Genomic DNA, 25,017 nt, shown 5'->3' with positions numbered 1-25,017 from the left:
ACACTGACCTCGATTCGTGACGTGACGATAATTCATTATTCTTCTATTATTTTCGCTTGGATATTTCTCGCGTTTAATTAAGTTAATTACGAGAAAGATACGCGTTGCGCGCGGTGTGTGTACTAACGCTAAAAGCTGCAAAAAACACTCGTTCGAAGTAATCAGACGTGCGACGCATAAAGCGGAATATATCTCTCATCATCTGTTTTCTCTCTCTTTCTCTCTCTCTCTCTCTTCCGTCTGAAAAATTTCTCTTTTATAAGAACGATGGCGATAGATTCGTTATTATATTCGCGAATCTGATATTCTATACACGCTAGGTGACCGTGTAATAGGGAAAAGGGTAATGGCTATTCAGTATGCATTGCTGTCCCTTGGTACGGGGGTAATATCAAGCTCTCAAGTACATGATATGTTCCATACGATGCATACATGTATTCTGTTTATGCAAGTGTGCCGTTACGTGCGAGTAGACACGTGTATACGTGTGTGTGTGTGTGTGTGTGTATGTGTATGTGTGTGGTACGCGCACACGTATGTTACAGGCAATGTAGGCAGACGCAAGATGTGTCCTATCTCTGTGTGTGTGTGTGTGTGTGCGTGTGTGCATCTGCTTATGCGCTCCTCCGATTTTTCGTACGTTGCAAAAGAGATATGCATGTTCATTCAATCAGCCGTTTGTAAATGGACGCAGCTACGGTAGCTGCGATAGTAGCTGGCAAAGCTTCTATCTTGTTTTCGAATTGCTACCTCGCGCTCAAGCACGTGACAACTTACGCGGGAATCTCGACGGTACGGTTTACCGAAAAGTAAATAAAACGTGTAACAATTTCACTGCAAATTTCCAGATTTTCTTGTTGACAACGTTCCGTTCGTTCATAACACATTGTACACACCGTATAAGAATCGAGAGAGATAAATCCCGCGCCCACGATCGTCCCGTGCTAAATCCACGAAAATGCCTTTTCCTTTTCTCTCCCCACGTTTCACGCATATATATATATATATATATATACATCGGCGCGAAGAGGGTGTAGACCGGACGAGACAGGCAGATTACCTAATCACGGGTAACCCGTAAAGCAATCAAATTCTCCGCGGTATCGTTACCAACGTGTTGGTAGTGCATCAGTGTGAGGGTCGGTCGGAACCGGAGTCGCTACGAAGGGTAGTCGAGAAACGGGCGGATGAAGGGGGCAGAAACGAGAAGGGGAATCGGCTTCGTAGGCCGTTAAATTCGATTTAAACCATTAATGCGGTATTGTCCGGGTAATGACCGTGCCTCCGGCGCTGAGAGTTTCCTTTTCGACGTCATCTCTTGGCTGCTGCTGTTGCTGACTGTTTCTTTCAGCGAATTAGAGATGCTTCGTTGGCAGTTGCATAGGTTTGCGCAGGTTTGCGTTTCAAATATGTTGAGCGCGCGTTATATGTATAACCGTGGTGTTGAATAGCAAATTTATTTTAACGCGCCGTTTGCACGTTTCATAAGCAGCGTGATTAACGCGCAAAAAAGTAATTGTCATTGCGTCGAAAAGATATATATTTTTCCTCTCTTGTTGTGCATATGTGTGTGTGTGTGTGTGTGTGTGGAGAAAGGGGGAGACAGTTTATGCCGTTTATTTTTTTTCATCGAAGATACGGCAAATTGTGAACGAGTAAAAAACAGCACGAACGCTTACGAGGGACTATTGCCGCAAGTTACGCCCCTTTAAAAAGCTATACCGTAAATACCCGCGTGTAGCAAACTTAAAAAAAAAATTATGATATATCGCGACGTATCGTATCTGGTTTTATACCGCCGCAAACAGTTCTGGCAACACCGTCGCTTTTTTTTTTCTCACGGGGGAACGACATACGGATTCTCAGCAATAAAGCCACGCGACGACTCCGCCGAGACAACGGCGCGCGGTGGTCACTTTTAATCGCCCGTTTATCATCGCGCGTCGTATCTCCGCCTTCCTGTTTGTGTTTTACTCGCCAAGTTGGCGAGCTCGCTATGCCGCTGAGTGCAGTAATTTTAATAATAACGGACAAATTGTACGTTAGATGCACTTACAAATTCTACACGCGTCAGTCACTGTTAATCATCGTGTGTGTGTGTGTGTGTGCATCTCTCTTTATTTAAATAACATAATATAATAATATAAAATTATATATATTGTAAAATGTTCACACCGCAAACGACATCAAGAAGCAAAAGCATTTTTACATTACACGCCACAACATACATTTTACAAATCGGTTTTCTGCTCAAGCAAATTTTTGATTTAAAAAAGTTCGCTCGAACTGACACAGAAACGATCGAATTTATTTTTTAAGCAAGCTATTTTTTCATTTATATCGGATTACGGTTGAAATGTGAATTTTACATCGCTCGATAAATTCTCGTATAGAATCTGAGTCTAATCATCGTCGAGTTTCTTCAATATACCCATCGAAATTTGTTCATTTCTAAACTACTTTAACTGTTCTTATTGTTTAACGTGTTTTTTCGTTTTTTTTTTTTGTTTCTGCTTGTAATTGCTAGTCTTCTTTCTTTTTTAATTTTTTTTTTTTTTTTTTTGCATTTTTATTTCTTTAATTTCGCAGAACGAGATCACGTTGAACAACGTCATTAAAACAACACGTTAATTGCGGAAAAAGCGCGCGTTATTATTTTCAGTATATTTTTAGAATAAAGTACATTATCAACAGAAATAATATGCCGTTCACGATTATTGGGCGATCGTTGGTCTGAATATTTTAATGTGACCTGGGATGGGACGCGTACATCCCTATTCAATACTGGCGTGTATGAATAGTATTGGTTACGCATGTGGTCGGTGAGTGACGTCCGATGCATAAATAACGAGCCGAGCATCACTAACGCGATCGTTCACTTAATGATTTCTAAGTTAATAAGAGAGATGAACGGCGCGCGATAGACAGAGAGAGAGAGTAAAATTATAACGATATTAAACATTATTATACCGATGCGATTTGTTGAAAATCCTCATTTCTCATATAATAGAAGTCAAATTTTTATTATTATGTTGTTTTTTCACTTTTACAAAATCGCAGAAATCGTTTACTTTGCAAAACAAAATACAAGTCATTTCTATTCACTGTTTTCAAATTAACAGAAAGTTTAAACAATTGCAAGCAACAATTGCGCAATTTTGCCGATAGTTTTTGCATTTTTAATCTTAAACATTATTATCGAGTAAAATGTCAATATGTATACGTTCAACGTAGTACTTTACATTTCTCGTTCAAATTATTAACAGATTCTTCTACATTGCTCGTATGAATATGCATTGCAATTAAAAAATAATATGCAAACTCTGTCAGAGCACTTGTAATAAATTACATTTCGAGATCCAGATGCATTTTGTGAGCGATAAAATAAAGAGATGAAAAAAATAGCGCGTGAAAAGCGCGCACGAATTGAGGAGAAACGTTACCACCGCGCGAGACAGAAACAGTTTCTCTTTGATCGCGAGAAATATACACAACGCGCGAAGTGTTACTTTACACTGTCACAAATAAATTGTCAGCGTCGAGGGGGATTTGAACGGGGGCCGGTCGTTTTTGTTCGTACGTGACTGCGTTCTGTGATACTTGACCGTATAAGACCGAGTCGTAAGCTGCGTCGTAAGGATGAGATATCCCCTTCTACAGCTCGCTGCTCTCACAATGGCATTTATTGAAAATATATCGTTTCATCTTCATGGAACTTTATCGACGTTCCGTTTGCCCTTCGTCAGTCGATACTTGTCGTCTGTGCACGAGTAGACATACGTGTATCTCTCGATATCTCTGTTGTAAAATCATTTGCTTGTCGAACGCATTTTCGTATTTTCTGATACCAATACGGTCAATCTGACTTAACCAACGTATATCTAACCAACCTATCAAACCTCTTGTTCGAAAAAAAAGTCTCATTACATGCCAACAGACGGTGCGCGAATGAAAAAGATCATTTGGTCATTAAAAAAATAAGAGTGTGACTGTTTTTTTTAACTCTTTGTTGACAGTGGCTAGGTCATTGAAGAGAATCCCGATTGGTATTTTTTGTAACGTTTTAAGTTACATTCGTATTAAATATATTTAAATAATTAATTAAAAGTTAATTAAGTAATTAAATATATTTAAATAATAACAAACAAAATAAATATATTAAAAATATATTTAGTAATAGCTTACAATATTTATATGCGAAGCGATTGTTCAGTAGAAGACGGATCAAAAATGATTTCAAATATCTGTCCTTTCAATTATCTGTCCTTCAATGGTTAATTTTACCAGAGGAATTGCATTCACTTGGAGACGCATGAGTTTGAACAAACGTTTACGAGATGTACAGATGAAATTATTTAATTATAAAACTCTCCGCAAAAATAAAGAAATGTTCGTGGTGTCGCGAGAGACTCTCACACGTATCTCCTGTTCATTCTGGAATACCTGCACGTGGCGCGCGTTGCGCAGCGCGCCTGTGTGCATATACGCGCGCGAGGTGTGCAGCACACCGCATCGTCACGCTAACGTAATGAATCTGTATCGCGCACCGGACGCGTTACAGGTCGTATCGTGAGGGTCAAACGCACGTGTTCGCACGTGCGCACACTACAACACACCACGCAGGGCAACCTCTCCGCCTCTTCCTCTTTCTCGTCCCGTTCTCTCGCTTTCCCCGTTCTTCGCGCAACCTCTATTGTTGAAAACGACACATATCGTAATTGGAATGCCGGTTTATACGGCCCCGAAGCAAAGAGAGGTGTGCGTTGTTGCGCGGACCACCGCGGTAATACGTGCCTGCACACAAGCAATAACACGAATAAATAGAGAAAGATAATAACGGATAAACAGTGCGTAAATACGTGATACACGCGAATACGTATACATTATTGTATTAAGACATATTAGTTCGAAAATTGAAATTCCTGATAATTTGGCATTGTTTGTACGTTTGTTCGTGTTTATTCCGTGTTCGCGTGTTGTGTGCTTAGTCTGTAAAATAATCACATACCAATTAGAAGTAATTAACATATATAAAGTGTTTGACTTGAAGAAAATTTATAGTTTTTTGTATTTTTTCTTATTTTTTTGTCGGAGAAACGTGTTATTTTTATTTTCTGTCCAAATATTTACTAATTAATTTCTATTTTAATGATGTGTTTACGCGAAGTTTAAGAATATGTAGACAAATTAATATAAATGAGTAATAAAACTATACGAGAGAGAGAGAGAGGGGAAGAAAAACGATAACAATAAACGGAACAATATATCTGATGCCTATTGACTAGGGAAGGTAGTTGTGGCTTCCATTGCTTCCGCTGACAATTAATAATTACCCTATATCGCTGATGAGATATCCCGGAATGCATTTTGGCTCGTAGAATCGCGACCTATGGCCACCCTCATCCTAGGGCCGTTGCAAATCTCTGGCCACTCACCCTTTCCCTCTTCTATTGCATCCGGTTAGGATCGTGGCGGACTGCGAGCGCACGATGCGGCCAGTGCGCGTGCAACCCCCTCGTTGCATCTGGACCGATCCACGTATCGGTTTGTACTAACGTTTCGCCGACCGGCTCCGAACCATTTTGTCCAACCCTCCCATAACTGGAGGTGCATTAATGCAGCCTAGCGAGAAGATAACGCCGGTGCATCGCCGGCACGATGGGCACACCGCTATCGATCCTATCGACCAATGCGCGAGAAGTTAATAGCGAAAGCACAGCGGAGAGGAGCTACTGTACGCGCGACCAGCAACGGTAGCATCACCACCACTACCGTATTTTAAAGGGGGGTAGTGGCGTGGCTCTGGCGAGGATGGAGGACAAAAAGAGGGGTGAGCTGCCGGCCGTGCACCCGTTCGCATAGCCGCCGGCAGCGCAGTCAGAATCCGCGCTACATCGCGCTACACGATGCGTGGGATTCTGCAACGTGATATGTGTACATGGAATTCCATCTTCCAGAGAGGAGAGAAAATCTACTCGTGCGTATATATATGCGTATATATACATGCGTCACAATTTACCAAAGCGCACAATTGGGAAAACACCTGTCGAGTTTTAAAAAGACGCCGGGAGTCGTCTCCGTCTGTAATACCGATCGAACGCGAGAGATTACAGCTTTTCCATTTTCTTCGTATTTACTGTTCGGATTGGTAAACGGCTTTCCGAAATAAAACAGTCTAAAGATTTCCTCCGTGCAAATATTCAACGGAGCTTTCTTACCGGAGTGACACACCACGTGCGAAGTGAAACTTTAACAAAAAAAAAATTGAAATTGTAATACCGATCAAGTGCAAAATTGTGAATTTAAGACTGATTTTAGATTTTTTTTTTTTAAGATTTTCTCTTTCTCTTCTCTTGGTTTGAAAGAAAATCGCCAAATATTTACAGAGAATTGTTTTGTTTTTCTTTAATTTTTTAAAATTTCTGTTCAATTCGCACGAACAGTAAACACGAAGAAAATAAAACTCGTAATCTCGTGCGTTCGATTGGTAGTACAGACAGGCTTAATTCGATAAGATAAATATGCGAATCTAGTTTTACTAAATAAACAGAAAAACGAGGTCTCGAAAAAAAAAATCAATCGCAATCTTACAAAATCGTGACATACTTTTGGTTAAAAAAATCGTTGAAAAACTTGATAAAAAAAAAAAACAAAAACAAAAAAAAAACTACATATGTCATCGTTAAAATCAATTTAGAAGCCTTCCTACAATCGCACGAACAAATATCCGCGAAATTTTCAAATATACCAAATATGACGAAACGATAAATCAATTTAGAGATAATTTTGATACAGCGTACACATACAATGCGGCAAATAAATTGGAAGCTTCCTATGGCATTGCAAACAAATCTCTTTAGAAATCCATTTGTGCTAAATGTAGTGTAGCAAATGAACCTATTTTATCTATTCTTGGTTTTGAATCGTATGCATAAAACGAGCAATTTGGATCGCGAAATCCTAAAGAAAGTCGGCACACGGTGATACGCATAATTGCTGTTCGGCCGCGTTTATTAAGATTAATGGCCTATAATGAGATTCTCGCAGTAGCTGGCGTTACTTTTAATTTATATTTGTGATTTATATACTATACGCACAGCATATACGCGAAATATATATATGTATTACTTTTCTGATGATTTCCAGTAAAATTTAAATTATGATAAAATGTTATATAGAATAATATATATCGAATATAACGGGATTATTGCTAATGGAGAAAAATATACTGCAATCGAGTAATGCAATAAAATTCACTCGCAATGTTGGGGGGGAAATTTACACAGAAACAGAATAATGGAACATGGGAGAAATAGAGAGAGAGAGAGAGAGAGAGAGAGAGAGGCTCATAGAATCTCAAATCTCCGTGTGCAGCTCACACTGGAATCCGAACGCAGATACATTGCGTATTATCGGTGCAGGACAAAACGAGCGTTTGCATGCGACTATACATTGATTCGAGTATGCGAGTCGATAATTGAACGAAAGGCGTAAATAACACGATGATGCGACACGTGTTGTGAAATATATTTTAAACTATTTTAGACGAGCGGATATTATTTATTAGAGCACTACGTAATTTACAATTTACATAGAGGGGATATCGTCTATTATATTATTACGAACAGCATAAAAGGTAACTTTAAAAAAGCCGGATGCGTGTCGTTATACTATAAATCAGAATCAAGAATACATGTGTTTACGCTTTGAAACTGTGCGCGCGCGCGCGCGTTCTGCTCTTTCTTCCTCACAACAACTTCGTATTTGCGCCTTTTTCTTCACGCGGCGCGCGCGCCGCGATATTTATTGTTTTAATTTACCACGCCCGTGTGTTTAATTATAGAAAGAGAGAGAGAGAGAGAGAGAGAGAGAGAGAGAGAAAGAGAGAGTTAATTCTATCCAGGTTGTACACGCTGCTTAATACGGGATATGATTGCACCGACTCTTAGCTGCGAACGTTCCTGTTTGAAGTTAATCAGAACAAAACACGGCGACTATTTATGAATTCAAAGAACGCGCATCGACGTAAAAAGCGAAACGTGCTCCAAGGTTTTAAGAGAGCATCTCCGCAAATCGATACTATTTCTCTGTCTTCCGAGACGTTATCTGCACTGCTTACATGCGAGGATTCTCACGAAATATACGCAACACTAGTTGATACATTATTTCCAAATTACTTCTTATTCTGAAATTTTTGATCTTTTTTTTTCATTTTTCAAAACTCTTTTCAAAAATAATTTGCAATAAATTATAAAACTATTTTTCCTTAACCTTAAAAAGAGTATATATATATATTAGTGAACACTCGATAAAAGATTTCAGAATGTTTGCAAAGTTTTATTTTGATATAAAATGTGTCAGACTCGCGATTTGTTTTTGGAAGTGCCAAAAACAAACGATTCAAAATTAGAGTCGCGAACCAGTTCTATAATGTAACGCAGAACTACTTCTTTTCTCCCGATATTGGAATATTTTTTAAAAATATCGTCGCAGAAATAGAGTCGCGAAGTCTAAAACGACAGTTAGACGCCGCGCACGCATCTTCTCGTTTCTTGCTGGTCCGTGTTCAACGTCTAAAATTGGTGAAGACTGTTCATTAACAGAGGCCATGTGACTCCGTGCCAAGAAATGTTCGGTCTTTGTTCGGTGTACTGTCTCCAATATACCGAGAGTTTAGCGCCGATGCGAGAGCACAGAACACACAGAGAAGAGAGACAGAAAGAGGGAGATAAGAAAGAGAGAGATGTATATATATACAACAGAAATGTCTCGGCTGAAGTAAAAAAAAAAAAATAAAAAAAAAAGAGAGATCGCAGAGAAACGATGCAGCTGCGAAAAGAAGGATATATGGATCGCTATGGATATGACCGGTTTATTTCCATCTAATTAGACGCTATTTAAGCTTTTTGGCAACGTTACAACTCGAAGTATGTCTATTAATCACGATGAAACAGCGCTTAATTAAAGCCAACGCATACTCGCTTGAATTTTAAAACATACATTTTTTTGAATTATTTTTTTAGTTTTTATTTGATCGCGTGGTTATTTTTAATCACGACTGAACTGTTGATTGATATTCACGGTTGAATGTTACTTATTTAAATATACCTCAACGTTAAAACAAAAACAAAATATTACGATACAAACACGATACAAAATAAAAATGTACTTTATTTTTATATTTATCTAAAATAATTCAAACTCTCTTTCTCTCGCAAACATAGAAATCTTGTTTTCGGAAATACTCGGGAGTTACGTGTATTGTTCAATAAATTAGGTTTGCAATCGCTGCACGCAGACCGCTCGCGTGCAAATGAAAGCAAAACAGCTCGGAGGGAGGGTAAAGGGTGGAGGCGCGGGAAGTGATGAATTAAAGAAAGCGAAAAGAAAACAAAGGCACAAGAAAGCGTGAATTACATGAAGCAAAGGGCATCGTGCAAAAGAATGACACGCGAGTGTCGTGGAATCTAATGAAGGCGAAGAAGAGACAAATGGAGGCGGAAAGAGAAAGAAAGAGAGAGTGAGCGTGAAGAGAGTGCGGTAGACACACAGAGATGAAGAAAAAAGAGCAAGGGCACCGAAATAGCCGGACATTCCGTTAACTTGGCTCTCTGCAGCTACTCGAGACAGAGAATAAAGGCTCAGCGAGGAGGAAGGAAAACGGCGTTTGTCTGTCGTGTTTCTCGCCAGTCCTACCTCGTAGGAGCGTTTCAATTACGAAATCCAGCGAAATCGTCCGACGATTCTCGCAAGAGAGTGTTCGTCTACCCGTTATATCCGTCGCGCCACGGCGCGCGGCGGCGGTGTCCCTTTCCTCTTTGCGCTTTTCTGTTTCTTTTTTCGCATTCTTCCACCTTTTCCTTCTTCCTCTCTCCTTTTCCTTCTCGCTCGCGCGTCGCTGCTAAATAAAAGAGGCACATCTATTGTTTGTACGACATAGAGTAAACACCGCGCCAGCTGGGAAAACCGAAGACGGGAGCGCAGACCCTCAGATTGCGCGGAAAAGGTTTCGGTACTCGGATATTTATATTCCGTTTTACATTCACATACAGCCATTAGTTGATAATAATTCGATAACGATTCTCCGAACGATATATTGCAACAACAAAGAGATCGCGACGTTTTGCGATTGTTTATTGATATTCATGGATTTATTGACGTTTTGACCGAGTTAAAAATCTTTCGGATTCAATTTTACGCGACTTGCGCTATATTTCGTGAGCTATTTTTTTTTCCCCAAAAATGTAAGAAAATAAATAATCGCATTTCAGGCTCGAAGTGTTTTTTGATGTTTCCTCAATAAGATGCTTCGTCGAGCAAAGTTCATGTACAAATAAATGTGTCCCAAAAAGTCGATGGAACAATCTTAAAATATTCAAACGTTTTACAATCCGGGGATGAAATTTTGTTTCCGACGTGTACTTTTAACTTTAAAACTCGCGAAACAAAGACTCGAATTCAAAACAACACATGCACGGCGCGATATACGCTTATATCAGATATACACCTACTCTCACTTCGTAATTGTAGCAAGTGTTTAATCTCAACGTATTCGAGTGTGACTTATACCGATGACCTCTCTGGACTCTGCAGATGAAATCTGGCTGTTATGAAGCCGGGTCGAATAATGGACTCCAATACAGCGGCGGCAGCCACTGCGTGCTTAAATTGCCAGACATTGTTTAAGCTCGTGACGAATGATCCTGCGCTTTTCTTAAATCCCGTGAAACTAATAAAACAAGGATACGAGGGGGAGAGAGAGAGAGAGAGAGAGAATCGTAATGGCAATAACTATAAATCGTTAACGCACGTACGTACATTTTACTCGCGTGCGATATGCTATCGGTTGCATCGTTTAGATGCGAAAAGAAGAACTATATCCTCCCCTCTTCTAATGGCTCTGGCACGTGTGTATAAATTCTAAAACATTTGTTCAGATTACACGGTCATGATTATACAGATTTTTGTGAAATAAAAACTTGGCCGGTTTTTTTTTTTGTGGATTCAATTGAACGCAACAACCGGCAGATTGTTGTTTCGCTCGCGAGACTCTTCTGCCGGATTTTTTTTTTTTTTTTTTTTTTTTTTTTTTTTTTTTTTTTTTTTTTTTTTAAATCGATGGCGGTTTTTGGAACAAAAAGAAGTACATCCCGAAAATAATTTGATACGGTAATATAATTGTACACGTTATCCGGCTGTCGCGCGCTACTACGTCAATATCCCGAGTACAGAGCAAACAAAACGGGTTCGAGATTCGAACACGGGGGAGATTCGCTCGCGTAACGAACGTATACGCAAATAAAGATCGTAATTTCTTGCTCGCGGTAGGATTTCCAAGCTCTCTTCCGCTCTTGCATTTTCTAAAAACAGCCAAAGGGCATGTAGTCGATACGTGATTGTTAGACGACGTTGCACACACAACGTCGAGAGTGAAACATCACATTATGTAATTACGCGCGTTATTCTGCCTTCAAGTTCATTCGAGCATTTTGAATTTCGCGTCATTCTCGAACAATTAGAACGGTCGGTCAGACATAATTTCTCGTTTCTTCTTTCATTATGTATCACCTTTCCTTCGCGAGAGAGAAATTCGAAAACAAAATCAAATCAGTCAAATCATTTCGAAAAATGTTAGAATCAGTGACATTTCGTACTATCTGACACATTTCGATTATTATTATAAACTTGCATAAACTGCGCTACTTTTTTTATTAGAACGAAAATGTCACCGGGCTGTACTTCGGGCAACATTTGAAATATTGTTCAAATAAAACATCGAGAGAAAGAGAGAAAAAAAAATATAGGTTACAACACGAATTGTCAATACGCGTCCACTCTCTCTCCGATTCAGTCGAGTCGAAATCACGATCAGTTTTCATATATATAAAGTCACGCGATATCAAATCGGCCAACGAGAAACGCGAAATTCCTCAAGTCCTCAACTCGAGACGAAGATCCGTAGATCGAAGTTTCCTGGCTGTGTAAGCAGCTTCGTATTTCTGGCGCTTTTCTGAAAAGAAAGTCCAGCCACGGGAAAGTCCGCTGAGGTGATTGGTGGACGACGAAGCAGGATTGAGGGTGGTGTTCTCGGTACGAGAGAGCGAATAACAATGGCCACATCCGTGTATGCGTTTCCGGTCGGTGAGCACCTTCCGGTTGTGAATTACGCGGATGAATAAATAGAGGGGAGACCTAGGTATTCCGGACTACGGAGAATATTACGAACGAGCAGCTACGCGGCGCACGGGCAAGCATATACATATAAGCTCGTTTAATGAAATTAAAATGAATAGTAAAGGAAGGATTAGCTTCTGCTGTATGACGAGACGGAATAGTTCTCGACAACGAGAGAAACGTCCGCGTCTTGGAAAAACGCGCGGAAAGGTGAGAAAACTTTTGCTGAAGTTCTTCTCCGCGCTCTCCATGAATGTATTATAATGAAATTAAAAATTTGCCTTTGATTGTGCAAAGTAACGCGTTACTTTCTTACACTTCCGCTCGCGTAAAGTAATGATATGTAAATACGGTTCTGATAAACTTTTATTTTTCCCGGAGCTAAAAAGTTACCATGTCATTACCTACCGTGTTATGTTACGGAAGTTTGCGATCTGACAAAAAATTTTTTTGTAAGAATTATACAAATCTTCAATTATATTTTTCTTTTTCCATTTCGCGAAAACAGTGAAAAATATATATTATAATAATAATATATACGCGCGCATAAAAATATAATACACTTGAAAATATATATACGTTGTTTTTTTTTTTTTTTTTGCGGCAATATGCGTTGTTTTACAGATTGTATTTGCGCGAATGTGTTGATATTCGAAAGAATTATGATATTACAATCAAAAACTTTCCCCACCGATGAAAGAAATCACGCGAGTAATACAATTCTGTGAGAAAAGTTAACAAACGTTTCTTTTGAAATATCGGGGACAATAATTCAAACATAACAAACGGCCGAATAGTAAGACGTTACGCCGCACGATTCGGCTGCATATTTTACGAATCACCAGCTGCGCAAACCCGTGCAATTTCTACGCAGCGATTTTGGTTTACGAAAATATATATTCTTGAAGAAACGGATGTCCCGTTAGCTGTATTTTCATAAACTGAATTTTCATAAAATTTTCCCGAAAGATTTTCCGCGCCGAAGAAAGAGAAATTGCGGTTACGTCGTACCTATGAGATCGGCGCTTACAAATAATAATAACAACAATTTAAACATATATTTAAAAAAATAAAAAATCAATTCGTCACGATTTGGAAAAATTTTTCGAATTGGAAAAATTAGCACGGCGAGACGAGAGGGAAAATTTCTCGAAAATATCAAAGGCACGGAAAAAAAAAAAAAACGTCGAAATGCGTATTTTTGTGAAACATCGGAAAGATGAAACAAAAACCTTTCTATAAGACCGGATTAATTGCGGTGAGAATGTGTGTATGTGTGTGTGTGTGCGCGCGTCGGACGCACTAAGCGGCTACGGGGCAAGACTAATTATTCTAATGGGCTACAGTGTTTGTATTTACCGTGTAAATGGTGCATTCAAAGGATTGGTACTAGTTTCTGAACGCTTGAGTGCGCATCCATGTCCTCCCAGGCAAGAGCAGAACCGTAACGCATTGTGTCGATCGGTTCATCGAGATTGATGGAATATCGATAAAGCCGATACGAAGAAAATGCGCTAAAATTTTGTCTCTCATATACTTTTGTCACTTCTGTAATGTCGATGAAGTACATAGGTATGTTTAGTGACGTAACCAACAGACGGATTCGTAACTTACAAGAGAGAATCTCATATCTCGTTAATTTTATCCGTTTTGCTTGTCACACGCACACACACATACACACACACACATTATTTTAATCTCTGACGCGAGAGGAAGTCTATCGCTCCCTCGAGTATCGGTACTCTCGTCAATTTCCAGATGATTCGATTCGAGTCTTATATCGGATATTCCGCTCTTTACGAAACGACCGGATCGATCGATTTGCGCGCATTCTTTGCCCCTTCGATTCGCAAATGCAGATGATGTCGAGACGCGCTATCGGTGGTAGTCTCCTCCTCGTAAGGGGATATCGGCGTCGACGCTGCTGCTGCCGGTGGAACTTTAATTCGCGTTTTCGGATTTCCAATATCGTAAAGCGGCGAAAGAAGACGACGAGTAATACATGACGGTCGATAAGGATAAGTTCCTTTTGACAGACGACGGGGGAGCACAGAGGGCAAGGAGCGAGAGGAGGGTTGCGCGCGAATCGAAAGGGGTTATTTCGTGACTGCTGCTTGCGCCCCCCGCGTGTATTATCATATTTATAACTCGGTCGACTCGTAGAAACGCGAAAAAGCCGGAGGGAAATGGACTTGGCGGGGCGAAGACGAAAACCGTCCAATGTGACGCGCTCGAGAATTATCGCAGTGATCGCTGATTCGGAACGAGTGCGAATCGGGAGGGAGGGGGATATTTTTTAACGAGATGTGCTGTCGCTGATAAGCACTTTTTTTTTCCGCGCGATAAAAGAAAAAGCGAGTCGCGAACAATAACACGATGAATTATTTTCTCGTCACAACAGTGAGAGAAACAATACGTTATATTTTAATTTGTCTCTCACCTCAATAACGTTTGTTGACGTACATCTAGCGAGTCACATGTCGCCTTTTATTTAATTTTGTTTTTTATATTTCATTTCTGAAGATGATCCCACCCGTGGATCGAAACGTTAAGTTTTGAATAAAAAATATTTACAAAAAGAACTTTACACGCTGTCAACCGTGTTCAGGCTCTCATTGGCCAATTTTTTCCTCAAGTTTTTTACGATCAATTATGTTATTAAAATAGATCGCGCGTCGTTCTAAAATTGTATATAAATATCTTTACAAGATGTGACAAAGAAAATACCGAGCGCGCTCGTGACTTTATCTACCTCAGTTTCAAGGACAAAATTTGACCTCTAACAGAACTGACACGCTCGTCAAAGTGATAAAACGCGATGTTTGCTAAAACATGTCGCGCGCGCGCGCGCGCGCGCGAGAATTCTCTCTTCCCAAAGTTCCGCGACTCGCCCGCAAAACTTAGATCTTCCGCAATGCAGTGAGCGCTACTTTCCGTGCGTTCTCCCTCGCGGAGAACTCTTAGATTCTGTTATTCCTAAAGTATTTCCGGGACGTAGAAGCGACGAATTTACTGATTTTCACTCCCAGCACGAAGTCCGACGTCTGCTGCGTAACGAGGAGTCAAGCTCTTTCGAGTAGAAGAGACCATCGAACTAGTAGCCCGCGTCGCCAAAAAGATCGCGCGGAGCGACTAACGCGCAGACGACGGCGTAACAGCGGCGGCGACGGCGACGACGGGAAGAGGATGGAAAGGACCCTAACTTCCTAACCGAATTGTTAACTCGACGGCAGTCGGACAAGAGCAAAACTTGTCCGTTAACTTGGGCGAACGGGCGAACGAGGCGGACACGCTCGCGAAACGAGAGAAGCGAAAACGCACGGCGAATGCGGGAGGAGGAAGAAAAAAAAAAATAGGAAAATCTCCGCAAGCTGGTAGACTGATTCAGTAAACATAATTTGAATATCTGATTGCTGCCGACTTTAAGTTTCGTTGTATCTTATTCTCATGCCGTGCGGCACTCTGAACGTTCTTAACGCGGACGTCTTCTGTCATTTTCTCACTTTTTTTTTCCTTCGATCTCACTTTATACATCCTTCGCTCTGGATACACGCTCTCGTCAGATGACGGACGGAAAGAAAGTGGGCGGATGGGAAAATCGACCATCTCCTTTCCCCGTCCCCCCTCCTCGACCCGACTAGAGAACTTGAAATTATTTAGATTTTATAACACAATAGCGAACTTTATGAGATGGGCCCCTCTGTATACCTGCATTTCCATAAGAATTTAATAATACCGCAACACAGCGCGCAATTAATGTACTTTTTTGCCTTGTTAGAAAGCAGCTATTGCGAAAGCGGCAATTCTCAAAGGAAGACGTTCGCTCTCCGCCACGACGTAATAAGAATTATATCGTCGGCTGCCATAATATCTACGACGCTTCTGACGCAGATTGGCAGAAACCTTGGATCGCGCTTTTTGCCGCCGTCGATTTTTTTTGCCCTCCCCTCTCCCCCCCCCTCCCGTCCACGAATCCATTTCAACTGGGGGAAAAACTGAAAGTTACCTCCCTCTTCTATTCGTCACAGTTATAAATAGAAGAATGCGTGCGATCTCACCTGTGTGAATGTTTTGCAATAAAGAAATTACTCCGTGATATACCGAACGGAAATTTTTACTAATAAATTTATTCTACGTACAATATCGATTTGTATGAAAAATAAATTTAAGTTTATTACATGTGCAAAGTTGCAAAAAAAATAAAAAAAATATATAGTAATCGGTTAATAAAAAAGAATAAATAATTTATATCGCAATTTCACGTTACTTTAGCGCTATCCGGTAATAATGCTCGCGCAATTGACCGTATCGTGCGCTCGACCCTACAGTTGGAACATTCCAAAGCCAATAAATCGCCGTGTACCTCTCGAAGGTCAGATTTGTAATCCCCCTACGGACTTCTCGGTCGCCCAGTATCAACCGCCGTAGCCACGGAAGCTTCGCATCGCCAGTAGATTCAGCAACCGAATGCGACAATCTCAAATATTGATGCCCCCACGCCCACACGCTTACCCGCAACTGTCTTAACGTACTCTATTCTTTTTCTATTTTTACGAAGCAGTTTGAAAAGTTGGGGAAAAAGTAGAGCAAGGGAAGATCAAGATCTTTTTGACAGAGGTCGATAAGAGGATTGTTGTTAATCGAGCTGACCGTCGAAGAGAAAAGTCATGTTACGTACGAAAGGTTGTATTAAAAAATAAAAAAACAATATGACAATATGACAGAAAGCGTAATTGACAAGTTATAAAGATGAAATATCAGTGAAATATGAGAGAGATTCTGTCTGTATAAATAAGCATAGAAAGTGTTCTAGAGTGAATTGTTTAAAATTATGTATATGTACATTTACATTCAAAACCAAGTTTTTTTCGTGCAACTATATGACACAAAATAATTTCTGACAAATAAAAAAATTTGAGAGAAGTAATATAATAAAGCCTTTCTCAGAGCCATGCGCGTAAGTGTACGTGCGAAAATAATTTTAGAGTGTGTAAACTAATACACATTACAATACAGTCAAACCTCGATAACTCGAACCTCTATAACTCGAAAACCTCAATAAAACGAAAATTTTGTTCATTCTCTTGCGCTCCGCGGAAAGGAAAAACGAACTTCGATAAGTCAAAATCCTCTACAACTCGAAGATTTTAGCTCTTCCTCCTCGAGATGCGAGTTATCGAGGTTTTTGATTGTACTTTGAATTAAATGTTTAATTCGCATATATCAGATATAGTTCCAAAATATTTTTGTACCCAGCGGATGGTCTTATTTCTCTCTTAGTTGGATACACCAGAACTCTGTGCGATTTCTTTTTGTTAAAAAAACAATTTGGGTTGCCAAGAACTCGAAAAGTCTCGTGAATAAACGAGAAAAGAGCCGAGTAATATAATTAATTCTACATTCACGCGGGGAAGTAGAAATGAACGCGCGGTGTGCATATCGCAAGGTGATCAAAGATGGAAGTTGTTGGTAGTCAGGAGAGGTGAGATATTCGTGAGAAGAGACCGTGGAACAGAAAGCTTTCTTTCCACACGTACGCAGTCGGGGTGCGAGAAAAAGAAAAGAAACGGAAAGACGAGTTGGAAGGCAGAGGCGCAGCGAAGGTGCGAAGTTGACTCGAGGTTGGTAGAAGAGAGGAGAGAGAAAACGAGAGGATGAGAGAGCTTCGAGTATTTCGCCAACTTGGTAAGCCGAGTCGAGATCGCTCACGCGAGGATTTCTTCTTGGGAAACATGCTCTCTTTTCCTCACCTTACAGTCTTCTCTTCTCCTTTTCTCTTTCCCTCTCTCTCCCCTCTCTCTCTCTCTCTCTCTCTCTCTCTCTCTCTTTCTTTCCTTCGCCTATTTCTTTTTTTTTTTTACTTTTTTCTTCTCTCTTCTCTCCCGACTCTATCTGCTTCACTACATCGCGGGACCAAATCTTTCACGAACAGATTAAGGTGCGGAATATCGGCAAGTTTCGGAATGTCAGATACAACTATAATGATGTATATAAATATACAACACAAGTTTGCTGATTGTCCGTCGTAATGTACTATACGCTATAAAAAAATGTCAAAAAATAAAAAGAGACAAATTTTGGAAAAAAATGTTCGCGCGCGTACGTTTACATTTTTATAAAATAATACTTTATGTATCATCTTGTACATCTGTAAAAAAAATCAATTTTTAAAATATTTAATATATAAAGGTAGCATATATATACAATATATGTATCATGTTATTTTCTGTAAGACATATCAAATCAATCATCGCCTCAACTTAATCGTATTTATTCCGGAAGATTATGTTTCAACTTTCTGCTTCTCTTTTTTCCATGTTTTACATAAGTTTTCTTACTCAAAAGACGCAAAAAGCGATCCGCCATACGCGAGGATAGGTACTCACCCAAGGGATGTAGGAAGATAAGAAGAGGGTCTCGAGAAAGAACGTCCAATGACTGAACCATGATCAAAGATAATTTCCGATCAAAGATTAAGGATTACTCCCGTGAGCCGTGTGGCCCGTCTAGGAATCAAAGTCTGCCGAAATATAAAATGCATGAAGCGAGAATCCCAGGGGTGCGCGCCACGTGAAATCTCTCTTTCTCTCTCTCTCTCTCTCTTTTCTCTCTCTAGCTCTCGCTCTCTATTTATGTGTATATACGAGCGTGTGTTTCGAGAAGCAACCGCCACCCCGCCTACGTTACTTCACTTAAAGACAGATGGCGCACGATCGTCTCAAACGCACGTGCGCGTGCGTTTTACACATATCACATCGGCGATCTCAATAAAAAAATAAATAAATAGAAGACAGGCAATTGTGTACGAATGTCAAAAATTATTTCTTAAATTACGCGTCGCAATATAAGACGTGTTGCAAATCGAAAGTAGAAGAATTTATTCCTCTCGAATATGTTTAGCAAAATTGTAAATTGTGTAAATATGAAACAATTAAGACTTAAGGCTCGTTGAAATTGTCAACAAGAAATATATAAGGCCTTATTACGAGCCATTCGCAGGATGTTCGTGCGGAAATGAAAAAATTAGTTAGGGAGGTATCCGGGCTCTTTTATATGTGAGATGCAAATCCAGCATTCCGTATGAATTTAAGAATTAAAATTTCAATTCAAAAAACACTCACTTGTAAAAATTTACAAGTAGAACTCGTTACATGTGTATATATATATATATATATACACGCACAGTTTCCGCACAAACATCCTGCGAATGGCTCGTAAGGCCTTATATATTTCTTATGGTGTAAATATATTTTGAAATTAATTGTTAGATATAGTTACATGACAAAAACAAATTTAGAAACAAATGTTTGTTTAACTGAAGGTATTGAAATTCTTCGCACACATGATTCGAAGTGGGGAAGGGACATTTCCCCAAAACCCACCTCTAAACGCAATTTTTTTTCTGTCGCTTAGCATACTAGGTACGCAATTATACCACGGATAAACGTGTCTTAGGGGGATCGATTGGCCAAAATTGTATGAAAATCGTTTGTATTTTCGAGACACGTAGAGCACAGACCTCGCTCGGACATTACGTATTAGATTTAGCGCCCTTACAACTGTCGCCGTACATAATTAGGGGTGGCTTCCCCTATCGAAACAGATGGCAACCCTTAGGCTACGAGATAATTTCGCGGAGAACAGTTGGGAAGTAGCGTAATATAACCTGTGGGCACACGGAGAGGAGAGGATAAGGAGAAAAAAAGTAGAAGAGAAGAACGTGTAGGACGGCAGAACAAATACTAGAAATAGGAATCAAACGCTTGTTGACCATCAATTATTCCGTCAATACGCGCGTGTTGAAAACAAAAAAGAGCAATATATACGCGAGACTCGTTATCAAATTTCGCCCCTCCCGATAATAATTTATTGAAATTAGATAAGCGCACGGCGGAGGTGGATATCGCGATCGTACACCAAGTACGTATTAAACGTAACGACGGCGAGGCAATCGGCAGTAAGCGACTAAAGTGGTTTTATTCGTCGTTCACCGCGATCAGATATGGAGACAATGAGAGGACCCTCCATATTCTCGATCGCGCAACCCCGGCATCTATCTGTCTCTATCCGACACAAGTACATACGTTACCTAAGAGATTGCACTCGAGGGCAGTAACATGCGAATTGAATGACCACCGTATAAAATTCGCATCCACCGCGACCACCGTCGGAATGATAATGGCCTCTTCTTCGTCCCGATTTGAAGACCGGCAATCTGCGACGGGGTGTGTGTTCGTGAAGACGATTCGATTTGAAAATCACTACTCTCCCTCACTACAGACGTAATGTATGTACATTGTTTTAAGTGATAAATTTTTTCAAACAATAGCCGAGACCCCCCGGTCGCGTAATTGCTTTCGAAGAAGTTCGTTTGGAGAGGATTCTATTCCTTATATGAGCATCAACGAGATATATAAACGTAGATAGATCCACTTTTTCAATTGTACAATATACCGCTTGTACAAATTGGTTTACGAGCTCTCTTCTCACACAAGGAGATTTTTACATAAATTATAAAATGAATTTTTTTACGGTATAATTTTTTCTTCGCGAGTATCGTCGCACATATAACGTGTACATAATTTTTGTTGTCGATATAAATTTTGAAAGAAGAAGCAAAAAGGAAAGAAACACCTCTGAAGCATGTACGGTAGTAAGATAATAAACGATACACCGATACCTGAAGAAAACATGCAATTTGCACGTGCTCTTTTCGGTATCTGACATACCGAAAATTTTGTTTCGCCGTTTAATTCGCGGTGCACGCGAAATAATGAAGTGGAAGTGTAAAAGGCGGTTGTTAGAAAGGAAAGTGTGTCGGCCGCGAGGGGGCTTAATACCGTGTAAGTAGTAGCCACTGCATTACAGTCAGATTCATTTGCATGCACTTTTACATCCTTCCGTCCTCAAAAAATATTTATCGCCCGAGGTTTCACCGTGACGCCTCGCTTATGAATTATGCATGTGAAGCACGCGCGCAGGACGTAGCTCATTCCTAGCGCAATTTCGCCATTGAAGCGTAATTTCAGCAAGCTCGGTATTAGAACCCTCCCCCTCCCCCTCTCGAGCAGCTTTTTCGTGTGATAGTGCTTACGAGGGAGAACGAAAAGACGTGTCATTCAAAACGACGATGATCACCTCAATTGCCCCGGCTCGGAAAGATGAGAGCAGTGCGTATTAACTTTGTACAGGCGTTTTACGCGTCGTCTCCCCATGACGTATTGCGTTTCGTTTCATAAGCACGTAAAGTGTATACATACTTTCTTGTTTATTTGAGCTTTTAAACTCTCTATTATTTATTCACGAGTTGTGTAGTTTTTTTTTTTTGTTTTTTTCTTGAGTACATTAATAAACAAAAATATAAAACTTTTTATTGTTATAAATATAACCCGCGCGCACGCATCATACAGATAAAACTTTCGTTTTGTTTTTAATATTTTTTTTTTATTATTATTAATACTCGATGAATTTCGACAAATTCATTTTCGCGCGATGTTAACAAAGCTTTGATATATCGAAACACACATTACTACGCGTCGCATTGTCAGCAACAGATTTGATGTAACTAAAATTAAATCCGAGATTACGTGCTGATCGGATAATATGTTTAAGTCACCGTATAAACAAACGTAGGAGATATCCAGTGGGGATATGAATAGATACGGTCAATGTGTGACGTTTGCCGCATACTTTGCAACATATTTAAAATTGTAGACCGAATATAAAACCATAAAGAGCTTTACATTTAATAGCAGAATCAAAGCGTCATAATCATCGTTACACTGTAGAGCGTGTGATAATGGAGTATATGTACCGTGAGATAATTATGAATAATTATGTAGCAATCTCTCACCAAAGAATCATCTATCACCTCTATTATAAACAATATTAAAGAAGTGCCAATTTTACAATATGATGTAAAATTACATAGAATATAATTGTTGTTTCTATCGCGAAACAACAACTGAACTTTTAGAATATTTGTTGATAATATTTCCATTAAAATTAAACTTACAAAAGGTAGAATATATATATATTGTTTTAAAAAACAGATTTTGTTGTGCAACTACATGTTATAAAAAATTAAATAAATAACGAACATGCGTAAATAACAACATGTGTAAATAACTTCTAATTCGTAATCAACCGTTCGTTTACTTCGTGCATTTTCTTCTTCACAACAATAGTTATTAAAAAAAAAAAAAAATAAGTTTAACCTTACCGGTAGTAAATGCCGCGAATGTCGGCCGACCATTTTGCAGCAGTAGAAGGCAAACAAAAACAAAGACCGCCACCATCCTCGGTAGAAAATTAACGATCATCCCTTTCTTCCTTCCAACATGTAGCTGCATCACCGATATCCGATTAAAAAATTCGATGTCACGAATACAAGATCCGTATTCGCATTCTATCGGTTCACCAATCGAATCTCTCCAATAGTCACTGGCTACAACTACTCCCGAACACTCGTTTCGTTTCTCGGGAGTTGAACGGGAACAGGTGTTAAAGCACTTTTTCTCGTCCAGTTCGGAACAATTCGTGCGATTTCTCATTAAAAGCGTCACTTGGTTTCTACGTCAAAATTTTATAAAAGATTATGTCCTCCCGTTGCATCCTAAATAAGGTGTCCCCCAGGCGGAAGAATATCGGATGTGTTGTAACGTCTCACTTGTCTGATTAAATAAGTGACAAGTGTCTGTCGTCGTGACAGCGAACAATGTTCGAGAATTTGATTTCTTTTTTATCAAGTGCGTGCCCGCAGCACGGCTCCGTTCACGTATGCACGCGTTATATCGATAAAGTCTCGTTACTTGTCAGTTGTCAGGCTCGATTCAAAGGAGCGAAGCGACAAACAACACTACGCGCTTGGGACGCCCGGCGTCGACTGAGGTTCGCGGATAAAGCAGCAGAACCAGTCGGCGGCGGCAACGGCGGCGGCGGCGGCAGCACGCCACCGTTCCAAGCGTCACGGCGCAGATCTCTGCCACCCCCGTACAAGACCTCTCACCCTTTCCTGAATCAAGCCAATCGCCGCTTGCGAGTCACCGCCCATCGCGTTGCGGGGGCGGCACCGCACCCGAATTAAGATTTTCGACTTTTCTTAGTCCGCTTTCTACTCCACCCCGCTGCTACCCTATCCGTCTGTTCTCCTTTGCCCTCTCTCGCATCGTGTTTCTTTCGACGCCACGCATTGTCTCCTACTTTTGCGAGCTCGTCTCTTTTTTTTTTTTTTTTTTTTTTTTTACGCTCATCGTGCGCGCGAGCTGTGCCCGTGGCTCAAAAAAAAAAAAAAGCACGTGGATAATTCGCGCGGAATGATAATGCGAGGTATTCTCATTTTACGCCCGAGATTCACATGTGGTGCGTTCACTTTCTACTTTTTGCATCTTGGTGAAGTATAAAATATAATATTCGACAGTATTTAGTTTTTACTCTCTTCTCTCTCTCTCTCTCTCTCTCTCTCTCTCTCTCTCGCTGCTGCTTGAAATTTTGCAAAACTAATTTTATTTTTCTATCTCTTTTGCAAAAGGTAGCAGCAACTCTATTATATTTTATATGTTGCACGTAATGGAGTTACAATTTACTCTCAGCATCTGCCATGAATAAATGTAACGCACATGATCAAAATCATTTAACCAATTGCGATTCATGTAAAATTGAAAACAGTGCGTTTGTGAATTGGTATCGTTGCCTTAGCGATATTAGCAAATAAATATTTTATCAAAAGACGCAATCATAACTATATTGTAGAGCGTACATATAGTACGAGCGTAAGCGATATGTGTCCAATTATCATCGATTACAAATTACCGTCTCTCACTATAAATCTGTAAATATTTTATAGTTGTATTTTACCAATATCACGAGAAAGAGAGAGAGAGAGAGAGAGAGAGAGAGAATCGTAAAAATAGAAATATAACAAATTTCACCTTTAATATCTGTTATACTATATTATAAAACCCAGATAAAAAAACAAAACAAAAATCGAGTTACTCTCGCAAAATAATGACTTTAACGTAATTTTCACGGAGCAAGCAAAATGCTTGTAAAATTATTGAATAAATAAACATCAGAGAGGAATACGTCAAATATTTTAAAACAATTGCATATCGCGCTGTTTGTCTTGCTTATCTCGCATTTCCTAAACACGGGATTCGTTCAGAGAAAAGTTTGTGAAAACTGCGCACACTGACCTATCAAATTTCTTTTATTGAATAACAAACCGTTGCGCGGCAAAAACGCGCTCTAATAGAAACATACATGTTCGCGTTTACCGAAGAGCAACATCGCAAAACGAAACGTACGATATACAAGACTGATGAGTACAGTTGATGGTAGAATCATGTAGGATGCGGCTGCAGCGCCATTAGAATAATATCACCCATTCTTTATCAAGAAGCAAGTCGGAGATGTGCCGTGCACTCATTTCACGTGACATTTAATTTTCGTGAAAAATTGCCGGTGAGTTTGCTCACACGAAATAGAGCGTAAAGCTACCCAGTATGGGTTTGGACATGCTCTTCCAGATTTTGCGATTTTACGTTAGTAGTCGAAAATCTACAGATGCGGCGTATATTCCGCGAGCAAATTATATAATGTATTTGGATGTCGCACTATCTAAAGATAATGTTTCGAGAAATCTAATTATCAAGATTGTGTTGTTAAATATAGGAATATTGCTTTAATAAACAGGTGAGAAATGCGATTAGTTTTATTTAGTTAATTATTATTTGGTTCTACATTGTGGAATATGATCTCATTATGTACAATCTACAAATAAAGATTGAAACTGTTTGAAGATAACGAATTGAATTATACGAAATTGCACTTGATAAATTCGCT

At 39.7% G+C, this 25,017-nt stretch overlaps 1 protein-coding gene across 1 annotated transcript in view; it reads right to left on the bottom strand.

The window, feature by feature from the left end:
- Window positions 1-23,075, bottom strand: part of LOC109853951 (neurotrimin-like) — a 144,292-nt gene extending 121,217 nt beyond the window's left edge. The window contains exon 1 of the mRNA XM_020426557.1: window positions 22,397-23,075. Within this exon, the coding sequence (XP_020282146.1) occupies window positions 22,397-22,727 (331 nt within the window). The 5' untranslated portion in view covers window positions 22,728-23,075. The remainder of the gene's footprint in view (window positions 1-22,396) is intronic.
- Window positions 23,076-25,017: the final 1,942 nt, after the last annotated feature.

The sequence above is a fragment of the Pseudomyrmex gracilis genome, unplaced genomic scaffold (assembly GCF_002006095.1).
Source record: "Pseudomyrmex gracilis isolate BER0280 unplaced genomic scaffold, ASM200609v1 scaffold_57, whole genome shotgun sequence".
NCBI lineage: Eukaryota > Metazoa > Arthropoda > Insecta > Hymenoptera > Formicidae > Pseudomyrmex > Pseudomyrmex gracilis.
The sequence above is the reverse complement of the archived record's forward strand: the minus strand, read 5'-3'. Positions and strand labels throughout refer to the sequence as shown.